Below are 13,580 nucleotides of genomic sequence, written 5' to 3'. Positions count from 1 at the left end.
TAACATCCCAGTATCACCAGAGATGACAATTGAATTGAAACTCATCAAAAATAAAATTGTATACAAGAAATTGAAATTTAACAATTTCACCGTAAGTAAAACAAGCAAGTCAACAATATCCACGGCATACTCAGCGCGAATTTCTGACTGTCAGAAGAGAACGAAAATGATAACTAAACTGAAAATCACGAAGTGTATTCAAACGCCTGAGGAGGCTGCGGTTCCTCGTCAACTGCCATGGCTGAAGCAGACGCCGGCTGTCCCGTTGCTGATCCACCAGCAGCTGATGTTGTAGAAGAGGGTGTGTCTGTAAGCGAAAGCACCTCGGGTTCAGTCGGTTTCAGATCTCTCAAGAGAACAAACCCGGATGGTGCTAACTTGATGGGCTCATATCTGCTTCCTTCCAGAAATTTAATGTATTGCTCCTGAGCAGGAACCACCCTAGCTGGGTTGGTCAAAATCTCAAACGAAGGCTCCGGCTCTGATTTCTTCTCGACTGAGCTATCAACCTGCCAAAGGGAAGAAGGGGAGTTGGATTCAGAACAATTATGATATCATAAACTAAGCATTGCAAAGTAAATAGATCCCATCATATTATCTCTTCCAATTGTTACTACTAGTTTGGATCATGGCTGTGTATGCAGCTCAAGCAATCTTTTATAAGAAAAATAAAATTTAAACACTAAACTTATATCATTCTCTTAAGTTTAAATGCAAAAATGGAACAGAGGAAGAAGAACAAAAGGTGGGATGGGCCCATTATGCCCATACTGCTCACCTGCATTGAATCCCCATCTTTCTCACTAGATGATTTTCCTTTTCCAGAATGTGCATATGAACTCTCTGCCCCAGATAACTTTTCAGCGTTTGCCTTTTGATCTGCTTCTTTCTTGGCCCTAGCTTTGGTGGCCTTTGCTGATGTTGAAAGTACAGCAGTGGGGAGCTTTACAGCCGATGTAGTGGTTGGCACAGTGGTCGGTTTAGGATATTCAAACAGCGAAGGTTTTGCATGTGACAGGAACTCAAACTTTGGAACTTTCAGGTCAGAGTTCAGTCCTATCAAAGCTGTTGGTGAGAATGACAAGCTTAGGAAGTATATAAGGGGATACCAATACCAAAATTGGCTAAAAACAGCAAGGCCAACAACTGCAGTAACTTTATCATGTTTTGTCTTAGAAAGCAGTCTTATCGTCACATTCCTTCCACCAGCATCAAGAATTCCAGAGGCCAAGATTGCTCCCATTTTGCTCATGGTGTCCTCATGCTTATCAAGAATTATTTTCTCCAATTGCCGCCTATAAGATTAGTACACAAATTGTTGCAAAATGAGAGAGAGAGTTGGAAAACTTTGGAATTTTATGATGACAGTACCTGAAAGCTCCAACACGAGAATCACTGGCTTCACTAATCTGGACCATGACCATTGCCATTGCAATGAGGGCACCTTGGCGCACAAAGTCAACAACATCTGAAGTCAGAGGCTCTAACAAAGATATGGCCTCACTCAAGCCAGTACCAGCACAGGAAATGCCTACGGCAAGAGCAGCACCATATCGAACATGAGGATTGTAAGACTCAGATAGCAAGGAGACAATTCGAGGCGTCTGCAATTTACCAGTGCAATTTTGGAGACAAGGTATTTATCAGACCAACAGAAAAACAAAAAGGGTATCAAGCAACAAAAAATTGCTTTGGGAAACAACAGAAGATGGACGATCAGAGACAGAAATACACAAATAAGAAAACACCAACCTGCTCTGGCTCGGAGTACAAGACAAAACCAAGTGCTAGAACAGCAGTCCTCCTAACATCATCACTCACATCTGATACAGCAAAATGCAGCAGCTGACGAATGGCCTTGTTGTTTGCTGTCCCACTGTAGGCCAATGCCAATGCATACATACCACCATAACGTAGAATAGGATCTTGGTCTCTTGTCATCTGCTCAATTAGAGTGTCTGCTTCTTCTTCTCTTCCATATACAGTCAGGGCAATCCCCAATGCTAACCCTCTGTACACAGAATACACAGTTAGCAAAGACCATAGCCAAAATGTGCCATTCCTCCCACAGATCACTTTTCTCAATAAATGATTTTTTTTACCAAAAGAAATCCAAGTACAAACTAGGTCACGCAGCTATCTATACCTGATGATCTTTTCATGTTGTGTCTCATGTGCATAAGCAAGCATCTCACTAGCCTTCTCACTTGCAGTTCCAACCATGAGCAAACCCATACTAATCCCAGCAGCTTCGCCAGCAACAGCACTGTCAGTGTAGAGCACACTTTTACAGTCATCGTAGATCTCTTCATCAGCAGTTCCTAAAGCTGACAAGCCAAGACCTAAGCATGCACCATGTTGAATAACCTGCATCAAAGGTCCCATTAGAAAATTTTGGCGATAAACTAATGTGCACAAAAAGATGCAATCACTAATATATATATAGTGCACACCTCCACATTAGTACTGCGTAGGCTATCACGAAGGAATTGTTTGATGCCCTCGCCATGGTTGGCATGAATGAGACCCAGAGCATACAGGGCACCACCTTCTGAGTATGGACTTCCACCACCACCTGCCCCACCCTGAGGCAAGTAAGGTGCCATCAAAGATCTTCCCTGCTGCAGGTGGCCTCTGTGAATAACACCTAGCCCTGCTGTGGCACTGAATTTAGCCCAATTTGTGGCTCTACTTAACCAGTCCTGAGAATTTAAAGAACTGAAGTGGTCAATATTCTTAGCAAAGAAAATAGAATATAACATTGCAAAAGGTGCAAAAGGAAATAGTAAGATATCTGCTTCACCAGATTCTCCCTCAGAAACGTGTCAACAGTTGTTCCCGCATGCATAATTGCATTAGCATAAATAGTAGCACTGTGGCATACACTATTTCTCATCTCAACGGACTGCTTAATTGTCTTCAGAATAAGAAGATCAGACCTATATAAAATTAACAGAAAACAGTCAAAACACTTCTCAACCAATGATTTCCAAAAGAAATTTATAAGTTAATGAAATAAAATATATGGGAAGAATTTAGCAGCCTCACTTGTTATGACTGTACAAAAATTGTAAAGTTAACTGTATCGATGTCTCTCCAGACAAAATTCCTTTAATTTTCGTCAGCCTCTCAGAATAGATCACTTCTTTAGGATCTTCATGCACGGTTGCATTTGAAGTAGAACTTCCATCTGTCATTTGAACATCCTCCACAGAACTTTCATTTTGAGCAGCATTACTTTCACTTTGAGCAGCATTACTTTCACCTTGAGCAGCATTACTTTCACTTTGAGCGGCTTCACTAGATTGTGGTTGTGCAGATTCTGGCTGTGCAGATTCTGAAGGTTGAATCTTGGGAGGTGAAAGGCGATTTCTAACATTTAAGAGAAAAGCTTGGTGCTCATTCTCTATTAGATCAAATGCTATTTGAAATGCCAAAAGTGCATCGTCCTTGTTTTCAGAGCGCAGAAGATTTTCCAATATGCTTGCTACACCTTCTGGTTCATCCAAGAACATGAGACACTGACAAATGCTCAAGTAATCTGGAGATGGCAGCTTTTGATACACTTTGACAAGAAGACGAAGTACCTGTACAAAAACCAAACGAGGACAAATCCTGTCAATCTCCTCAATAAAGAATATTTGCACAACGCATGACTTGATTTAATCAACCAACATAAACAAAAAGCATTAATAGAATGTGAGAAATTACAAAACATGATGTTTCTGGAAACATGATGCAAGAAAAGGAGACACAAAAGGACAGCCACATGGACTACGTATAACATTTTCCAATCACATTGTCTGATTGTTTTTGGTCTTAGTTCCAAACTTATTGTATGCCCTTCTTAGTTTAACATCAAGATTTAACATATAGAAAGTAACCAGAAAAACATATATAAGAAGAAACAACGGGAGAGCACCTCTAAAGTTTATAACAGTGTTATCCAATATTAAAGCCAACTTAATCTGTGTGAGGCAAAAAATCAGAACACCTTCCTATTAACTCCACAGCCTCAAATAATTCTATGCAATCAAACATTAAATTGCTATGAAAGAGAAACCTAAATTACGTTGTGAAAGTATAAAAACATATTGAAGCTATGTACTGTATTGCACCATCATACTTCTACAGAAGCAACCAACAAAGAAAATGCCTTTATTTTTTTCTGTATCACTGCATATTTATAGAGAGTATCATGGCTACAAACAATGCAAAAACAGAAACATCATATTAACAATAATATGTTCGCAAAAGAAAGAGCAAAGTCTTACCTCATGTCTATATTCCCTAAGATTAACAAAGGAATGCGAGACATTAATGCAATATGACAAAGTTCCTTGAACGTTATCACTTTTTGTGATTGCCTCCTCAAGTTTATCCAGTCTTCGACATTCAATTGCAATCCCCATAGCTTGTTGGTATCTTCCATCCATGATACACCTAAAGATAAAAAATAGTAAGAGAACTAGAGGTACTTATGTACTGCATACAAAAACATTAGAGGCCTGCATACTTATTCAGCATTCTCTCCACAATTGCCTCCAACCTAGGATCCACATTTGCTGCCTCAACATTTGATTCTGCTGCCTTAGACTTAAGACTGGCATATTCATCTATGGCTTTAGCTGAGAAGAGGAGCAAACAACCAGAAATGTCATGTGAGTACAGTCCGGTTAAACCTTCCCAAAGTTTCATATATCTAGTCCACTTCTAACAATATCAAATTTAAAAAATGATGGTATCATTGTTAATAAAACAGAGTTGATTATTAAGTTTGCATAACCCCCTTTCATAGTTTCTTCCTTTGATGTACATCCCAACTTCTCACAGTCATAGCTATGAGAAGTACAATTGTAAGCTCTAACGCCTAAGAGTGATTACACTCTATCTTTTGTACAAGTAAAGAAGAACACAAAAACATTCTTACCAAGAAGAGTATGAACATAATAAGAATCCTCTGACACATCGAATAAGGAACCAGCTCCAAGGGCATAAGAAAGTGAATCATTAAGTTCACCCAAATAATAGAAAACCTGGGGTGAGAAAGAACACAAGTCATGTAAAGAAAACACAGAAGTAGCAAACTCTACATATTCAAAAGAAAAAAAAACAGGGAATGTATTTCCACAAATGATGAAGAGAGACAAAATCTTCAAACCCTACCTACCAAATTTGAATGAAAGTATTTTGCATTGCTAGTTTACTAATATTTCTAATTATTTATTTGCAACCAAATTGATATTGATTGATCAAAAAACCACTTAGGATGCAAGTACATTCAGAGTGTAATAACGAATCTTGTTTGTAACACAATAGTTTGAAACAAAAAGAAAATATAAAAAATAAAAGGCACCAGAGCAGTGATTTTACCTTTGACACAAGCAAAGCGGCCAATTGCCTTTGATGCTGATCAAACTCTTCATCTTCATATAAACTTTCACTGAGCAACAAAACAATTTAGAAAAGAAAATTAATAAACACTAAATTTAAGCTAAAAATATTTTGGTTGCTTCAAAATATATGCAAAATCACATAATTTGAAAATCAGCATGACTAAGGTTATAGAAGCGCTCTAGCATAACCAACTTATTGACAAGAAGCGGAACCAAACGTTGACAGGGCATAAGCATAGCCCAGGTACTTTGACAGTCAATGTTTGGAAGGAAAAAAACAGCAAAACTTGCATTTCTCCTAAGTTTGTATTATCAGGGTTTACAAATACCAAGACCCCATCTGCATCGTATGTCTCATCTCTACTAATGAAATACAATATTTGCAAACCCTGTAAAAATATATGGAACTCCAATATTTTCTTTCTTATTGCATTATATACTAGCCACCTTCGCCAACACACCAATCACTACAACCTAGACACCAATCACTTCCATCACCGCCCAGAAAATATTCGCAAATCTCCAACAGAATCTCTTCTCAGAAAAACGCCTAATTCTCTTAACTGACCAAAATAATGAACCATCTTTCAATGAGAACAAAGAAACAAGAAGTATCCAAAGTACATAAATTTCAACAACAAAAATGTACAATCTCACACATTTGATAGTTGAATTCTACAAAATACACAAAAACAATTCTTTAAGAAAACTAGCACAAGCAATTAGCTTAGTTGGTCTTAAATCTTCCTCAAATTTCGACTTGAGTTTCAAAAATTGTTTCCCGAAGTTTCTCGCCTATCGAAAAGATGAAGGACAACCAAATGCAAACCCTAATCCCAAAAGTGCAACAGAAAATTAAAAAGAAAAAGAAAAAAAGAGAGAGTGAGCGAGAGAAAGTACATGATGGGTACGCTGGTGGAGATCTCGGGCCAAAAGCCGTCAACCAATTTGTTGAGGTTGGATAAAGCGTGGAGCTTGAGCAAAGGATGGGTCTCGTTGAGCATGGCTAATAGCCCACCGGCCGAGCTCACCAAGGTCGCCATAGCTGCACGAACAGGGACCGACTACACGAGCCCTAGGGTTCGAATTGGGTTCAGGAGAATTGGGATTCCGATTTGGGAGAGGTGGATTCGAAACCCTAGGAGCACAAGCAGAATAATATTATAATAGTAAAAAAAGACAAGACAGAAATAGAGTAGTAGCAGTGACGGTAGAATGCGCTACTGTTCTGGTTTTGTGTTCTTTAGAGCATACTTACCCAACAAGTCAAAAAAAATTAAAAATATAAATACAAATTAAAAAGGTGGAGGAGTGGACAGTTGTACCAGGAGGATTCCAAACAATTTTCATATTTTATAACTTTTAAAAATAAAAATAAAAATTCAATGGGAGGAGGGTGTCAATCCAAACCTATTTTTGAGCATCCTAACCTAATCCAATTCAAGAATAGTTGGATTTTCCGTATTTGAATTCAACTCAATACAATAGGTATGCAAGTCCAATCCCAATTATAAATAGATTGAATGGGTTGAATTTAACATAAAACATGTATGGAAAAAAAAAAATTGTATAAGAAAATAAAGTAAGCAATAAAATTCGTACTTCTTCTTGAAAAGAAATATAAATTCATATTGGATTTGAACTTAAATATATTTCATACAACACTCTTCTTCTATCTTAGAGACACCTTATAGAGTCCCTTATAAATTTTATTTCAACGATATGGAATGTATATCTTTCAATGCTTCATTCATAGATCTTCTTGAAAATAATTAGACAAATTTAAAACAAATGGTTGTTTGTTTGTTTCCAATAAAATAAATTAATTCCTTGTTATGGCTACCTTTTGCAAATGCATGGTCAGCCTAAGAGCATAGCCAACATCTATATTCATTCGGGAACTTCTATAATGAGGGGCTATGTTGAAGGATTACAATGAGGGGGTTCAATTCAATAGTCCAATAATAACTTTGCACTAGATTGAACGACTATTAAGAACCTTTTCATTATAACCCCTCACTAGCCTTGACAGTCTCATAGTGTTGGAGCGGGATTTCTTTCAAGATAAAATGACTCCACATGTTCTTGATTGAAAAGAACTTCATATCGCTTCTTAAAAAACGAATGGCACAAAAAAAAAGGGAGTACCTCAAGTCAGTGCTTATGCAATGAACTCTCAATGCTCAATTAAATTTTTCGTACTTTTGGCTGAGGTTCCGTTGGGCTTTTATAGCATTTCAAGCCCTTAGATTTAGCCTCACCTCATTGACTGCACGCATCCCATCCCCCATTTCATAATCGTGGGGAGTTGTTGGTTGGGTTATGCCCCCTACCTCATACTTCTCTAGTAGTAGGGAAGTCCAACTAACCCACGTCTTCATTTGCTCTTAATCGTGACGGGTTTGGCCTTAATATGTGGGATTTGATTTTTGGTTCCCACACATAGACTTCATTATAACTTATAACTTCCATTAATGAGCATGAGAATTGGCCAAAGGACACACAACCTTCAAGAATGTGCTATTTCAAGTCAATCACTCATCGTTATGTATTTGAATTTTTCGACATGGCAATGCAACTATAGTTGAATTTACATGATTTGGGCAATACATACATACTACGAAATGGGCTTTATAGTTGACCTGTTTGAAAAACTGATATTGGGTTGTTGGGAAAAAAATAAAGGGCTAACATCATTTTACCCTCTTAAGGTTTGGGAGCATTTTTGAAATGAGCCATGAGGTTTTAATTTTGTCAATTTACGCCCTAACATTTTAAAATTAGACAAATTTACATGTTCCGTCAGTTTGACCATTTAGTCTTCAATTAAGTGATGACGTGGCAAACATAGGGTACATTTTTTTAGTTTAGGTGTAATTAAATATTAAGAAATCATTTTTAAAAATTAATTTTTTTTTACAGATATTTATAATAAGTAAATAAAAACTATATCTCATTTCTCTCTCTTTCTCTCCTATCTCACTTCGTCAGCATTTGGCAACCTCTCCTCCTCCCCCATCAGTTCCTCTCTCTCTCTCTCTCTCTCTCTCTCTCTCTCGGCAACCTCATCCTCCATATCCACCCTCACACCATCTTGCCTAACACAACACATAAAACCCAGCCACCACACCTCGTTCTCAGCCTTCAAAATCATCCTTGCCCTTCTCACAATCACCCAATTCTCACGGCTTCGTTGCTGGTCGTTGATGTACGGTTGGGCTCGACTGTGCCAATGTAAAGGAAGCTTGAGGGTGGGAATCTTGAGTCGAGTCGTCTGCAAATCTCTAGAAACCGGGTCCTCCGACATTTACAAGTTTCTCAAACTCAGACTGGTGATTGACTCGGGGGAGGTAGAGGAAAAGGCAAGGGCCGAGAGTGACAATTCCTACAAAAGTTGTGATGCCGGTAGGGTCGAGAACGATGACGTTTGATAGTGGCGGAGGGGATTGGGGCTGATCTGTGGTCGACCCAAATGGCAATTCATGACAGAAAGGTTGGTCGGTTGGAACACTCGAGACATTCGGCGGTGAGGGCGATGGAATCGGTAGCGACTCGGTCTTACTTTCATGGTTAAGAAGAGGGTTGAGAGATGCTGATGATGATGAGGAGCTCTCAATTTCATAGTCAATTTGAATGCGCAAGATGGTGTGTGGGTGGGTATAGAGGATAGGGCTACCGAGAGAAAGATTGAAAAAAAAAATGAACTGATGGGGAGGGGGAAAGAGCTGCCAAATTCCAACGAAGTGAGAAAGGAGAAAGATAAATGGGACATAAGTTTTTTTTTTAAAAAAAAAATTTTGTTTCTGTCAAAATTTTTAATTTTTAAATATTTAATTACACCTAAACTAAAAAAGTGAACCCATATTTGCCACTTCATCACTTAACAGAAGACCAAACGGTCAAACTAACGGAATGTGTAAATTGGTCGAATTTTAAAATGTTAAGGTGTAAATAGACAAATTAAAATCACGTGACCCATTTCAAGAATGACCCCAAACCTTAAGGGAGTAAAATGATGTTAGCCCAAAAATAAACCAATAATCAGCTTTTGGAAGAAAAACACTTGATATTGAGCTAAAAAAATTGATATTAGAACTCAAGCTCAAACCGACCAAACTTGCAAAATCAAACCGAATCCAATCAGGTCAGCCCAACTTCAGATTTTAGTATCCACTCAAATCAACCCAAGAGCCGTTGTCTTTTCCGGTTCGGCCTCTAAATCAGGCCACAAAAACGACCTAACCCCTAAAATCACCCGTTTACTTTCAATACCAACCAAACTAATACACTCTCAAACCTTGAACAACTAGCCTACCAAGGACCGGCCTAAATCCACCTACCAAACTCTATTTCATTCAAATAACCTAACCCGTTCCCTTGATATCATCTCTCTCTCTCTCTCTCTCTCTCTCTCTCACACTATTTACTGTCTGTATTGTCTCTTGGCCTGGTAGCCCGCATCGTTAACCGATCTGCATTTGTTTTTAAGCAAACCAACTTCATCAATTTTCACGCAGTAGTTTCTTTTGCCTAAGTACACAGCGGAGATACCAAGAAAAGCAAATGGGTGTTGATGGAAAGCTCTTCACTTTGGCTCAAGTCTCTGAGCACAACACCCCCAAGGACTGTTGGCTGATCATCAATGGCAAGGTTCTCTCTTTTCCCATTTTTTACCATATGATATGAAGCTTTGATTATCTTGCTTCTTGGATTATATTCTGTCTTTATATTTATTGACCCCGCTATTTTTTTTTTCTTTCTCTGAGGAGTATTGACCCAAGTAAATTGGAAGGCTTTCATTTATAAAGGAAATGAGGATGGGAATTTGAATCCTTTGCATGCGAGTTTAGTCATGCATATGATCAAAATAGATAATTAGTTTCCTTGTGACATTATGGATCTTGTTTTCTTTTGATTTTTTGCTGCTAAAGGTTTTTGGTTTTCTTTTTAGGGAACCAACCTGGTGATTCTGTTGTTATACATGTTGATGTTCATACCCATAATTTTCTGTACAGCAACCTCTCCTGAGCCTCACTTCTATTTCAGAAACTACAGAAACTCCCTTATCATAATAAGTTTTAGAGTAGTTGTTAGTACTGGATTTGCTGTTTCTAAGATGGATTTTACTAATTTCCATGTTTAAAGTTTACTTTTCAACATGGTAATTGTATTTAAGAAGACTGATGTGTATGTATGGTAAAATTTTTGAGCTTATTTACTCATTTAAGAGATATAGGAAGCATGGAAGAATATGAAGTGAGATCAAAAATCTTTTTTAAAACATATCAAGAGATAGGAGATTGGTGTAATTTGTGTAAAGAAAAGAAGTTTCCGCAATTCTCATAATCTCAGGGAGGTTTGTTTATTATACCCTTCTGTTAAGTGCTAACCATATTCATTAGAGGTAACGTATTCTAAAATGTTCATGAGGCCTTGAACAACTGCGATAACAGCCTGAAGTATGCTTGATGTGATTTAACGTTGCAATATGTATTGGTTGGATCGAACTTCAAACTTAGCTTTAGTATTCATAATTTGTGTCTTGATAGTGTTTAGTTTCTATGGTGTGAATTGCAGATTTTTAGAATACTATTGTGTTCCTCTTATGTCTTTATAGTTTACTCCATTAGTAATATCTATGTCTTTACTGTCATTTTAGTAGTTTATTTGGTAATCTTGTTCTGTCTTCCAAAGCTTTATGATTTGGCTAGAAATGTTGACCCCCACTTCTTGAACCCTTTAAGTATATGTTTTGAAATGCTTTAATTGGATGTGTTGCACTTTGCCCACGCTAAGAGATTAGATTCTCTTCCGGGCCAGGATTACATTAAATGATAAGATTCCCTGTATTTCTCACCAAAGAGAGTCAAATCAGTAGAGCACTGTGACCTTAGTTTTTTGGACCATCCAATTAGATTAGGTAATGAGATTCACTTCATAGTACTGGACTCACTAAAGAGTTTACCAAATCAATAGAGCACTATAATCATAGTTTTTCAGATCATCCCATTAAAAAATTATACCATCTTTTATAAATCTTCTGTTGCTTGATTTAAATGGAAAAAAAATTTAATTTCAAAAATTTTGTTACCATCCTTCTATTATTTGTGGTTTGGGGTGCCAGACTCATTAACTTTGTAAAATGTAGTCCAGATAGCACTCTAATGTTTTGTGGAATTTTTTTATAAAAGAATTTAACAGATGTCTATCTATATTTTAAGGTCATGTTTTGGCACTCCAAAATGATCTTTAAATTACCTAATGCACTCCTCATATGTGAGTGATACAGTGAGGGAGGTGAGTTTTGGGGTGCCAAAATCATCCCGCATATTTGTTGTATAACTAATGTTCATTATCTTCTTTCCAATTATTTGTTGTAGAAGTTAATTTGTTCTGAATGTTATGAAGATTCCTTAGAAATATTTTGCTTCCTGTCATCGACAAAATCATGGTCTCGTCAAACTATGTTTAGTATAGAACCACATTTGTTTCCACATCTAAGACAATATTATTGTATCATATGCTCTTCTGTTTAAAGGTGCATTGCTAGGAACTAAGGGTGTACTTGAATTATTGACAGTTGCTAAACTAGTGTCTAGACCGTAAGGTTGTTGGGTAGTGTCTTCTTATATCTAGCGAAAAACAGTTATCTTGCTTGCTTGTTTCCCCTCAATTATATCATCTATTTATTTATTTTTTATCAGGTTTATGATGTGACCAAGTTTTTGGAGGACCATCCAGGTGGTGATGATGTTTTGTTGTCTGCAACAGGTGTGAAGTTAACTGAAATATCTTTAAGAATCAAGTTTTAAATCTATCATGATTTGGCAAGAAATATACAGTTTCAGTAAACATTTGAGTTATGGATTCACTCACATAATCCTACCTAATTGAACTTTTAGTAAGCTTATTTAAGGGACGCATTTTATGCCACACTATGCAATGTGGTTTAACAATATGAACCGTCCATCTTTTTAAGTCTTTTTTCAATTCCTTGAAGACATTGCCCCAATTAGAACCATTCAGACATCTGATTGCTATCAAATTAGTTTGAACTTGGTGTGTCAATTAATGCTGAAGGATGATAATCAAATGATTAAATAGTTTTTTATCTGGTTGTTTTCTCACAAAGAAGATACTTGAATGGAGACTTGAAACAATGGACTGTTTGATCGTCAAACCACTTTGAGGGATCGAATTCAGTGTGTACGTGTCCCTTGATAAGTTCATTGAGGGATCCCTCAATAGGAGGGCTCTGTACTAGATACATGATATTTTGCATGTATATAATGTATTCTCATATAAGGCCCTTAGATGAGGACCTAGTTTTAAATAGTTTGATTAATGTGAATGATTGGGATGTATTTGATCCACTTTTCAGTCGTCCATAGTTTATCGAATGGTTGAGAAGCAAATCCCACATGTTGTAGATCATGTTGACTTGTCTGTACCAACAACATGATCATCAGCTTGAAGATATGTTGTTAATTGTCTCTTTATAAGTTTCTTTGTGTATAAGACAGAACTTGACGTTGCCATGTACTTTTCCAGGGAAGGATGCAACTGATGATTTTGAGGACGTGGGTCATAGTGATAATGCCAGAGACATGTTGAAGGACATGTGCGTCGGAGACATCGATGCCTCTACTATCCCCAGCAGTACCACATATACTCCTCCGAAGCAGCCTCATTACAATCAGGACAAGACTTCTGAATTTATCGTCAAACTTCTGCAGTTCCTTGTTCCCATTGCAATCTTGGGTTTGGCTTTTGGCATCCGCCTTTACACCAAGTCAACTTAAGTTGTTCTATGTTATGTTATTGTGACACATGATTGCTAGTCGTATAATATTGTGATAAACGATTACTACTCGATTGGTTTGGAAAATCCAAGACTCCCTTTCTCGTCTCTCTTTGTTGTCCTTGCATTTGGATGATGTTTACTGATGTTTTGTGCTTGCCCCTTCATCTCCCGAATTTAAATAACTTAAAGCCTCAATGCATCACTTTTTAGTTAGAACATATATATTTTCTTATTTTTTATTTTTTATTTCTAGATTAAATCCGTGTAGTTGGATTTTATTCCTTCCTTATGAATTTGATTTACCTTTTTATACCTAGGTTTTTTAAGAAGAAGTTATGCTCTGTTTTGATGGAGGGGTAAAATGGACATTTAGAAAAGTC

The 13,580-nt window shown here is 37.2% G+C and overlaps 2 protein-coding genes across 2 annotated transcripts; one reads left to right on the top strand and one right to left on the bottom strand.

The window, feature by feature from the left end:
* LOC103324233 (26S proteasome regulatory complex, non-ATPase subcomplex, Rpn2/Psmd1 subunit) lies at positions 1–6,623 on the bottom strand. Its single transcript, XM_008226269.2, has 13 exons — positions 6,297–6,623; positions 5,374–5,443; positions 4,931–5,036; positions 4,517–4,628; positions 4,275–4,443; positions 3,049–3,587; positions 2,804–2,939; positions 2,454–2,702; positions 2,147–2,367; positions 1,753–2,011; positions 1,372–1,604; positions 779–1,295; positions 1–509 (listed from the first exon to the last, which is right to left on the bottom strand). The coding sequence occupies exons 1-13, from the start codon at positions 6,437–6,439 to the stop codon at positions 186–188; spliced, it is 3,078 nt and encodes a 1,025-aa protein (XP_008224491.1). The 5' UTR covers positions 6,440–6,623; the 3' UTR covers positions 1–185.
* Positions 6,624–9,779: 3,156 nt separating this feature from the next.
* On the top strand, positions 9,780–13,305 carry LOC103324232 (cytochrome b5). The gene is made up of 3 exons (XM_008226268.3): positions 9,780–10,046; positions 12,101–12,167; positions 12,948–13,305. The coding sequence occupies exons 1-3, from the start codon at positions 9,960–9,962 to the stop codon at positions 13,196–13,198; spliced, it is 405 nt and encodes a 134-aa protein (XP_008224490.1). The 5' UTR covers positions 9,780–9,959; the 3' UTR covers positions 13,199–13,305.
* The last annotated feature ends 275 nt before the right edge of the window (positions 13,306–13,580 follow it).

This window comes from Prunus mume, linkage group LG2, assembly GCF_029339155.1.
Source record: "Prunus mume cultivar Tortuosa linkage group LG2, ASM2933915v1, whole genome shotgun sequence".
Taxonomy (NCBI): domain Eukaryota; kingdom Viridiplantae; phylum Streptophyta; class Magnoliopsida; order Rosales; family Rosaceae; genus Prunus; species Prunus mume.
This window is presented reverse-complemented; position numbering and strand designations above follow the sequence as displayed.

Bases quoted from the DNA above. Each gene is read 5' to 3' on its own strand.
- LOC103324233 (XM_008226269.2), bottom strand. From the start codon at position 6,439: ATGGCGACCTTGGTGAGCTCGGCCGGTGGGCTATTAGCCATGCTCAAC. The intron at 2,703-2,803 runs GTGAAGCAGATA...TTAAATTCTCAG, and splicing joins CGTTTCTGAGGGAGAATCTG to GACTGGTTAAGTAGAGCCAC. The intron at 2,368-2,453 runs GTGTGCACTATA...CCTTTGATGCAG, and splicing joins TACGCAGTACTAATGTGGAG to GTTATTCAACATGGTGCATG.
- LOC103324232 (XM_008226268.3), top strand. From the start codon at position 9,960: ATGGGTGTTGATGGAAAGCTCTTCACTTTGGCTCAAGTCTCTGAGCAC. The intron at 10,047-12,100 runs GTTCTCTCTTTT...ATTTTTTATCAG, and splicing joins GGCTGATCATCAATGGCAAG to GTTTATGATGTGACCAAGTT. The intron at 12,168-12,947 runs GTGTGAAGTTAA...GTACTTTTCCAG, and splicing joins TGTTTTGTTGTCTGCAACAG to GGAAGGATGCAACTGATGAT.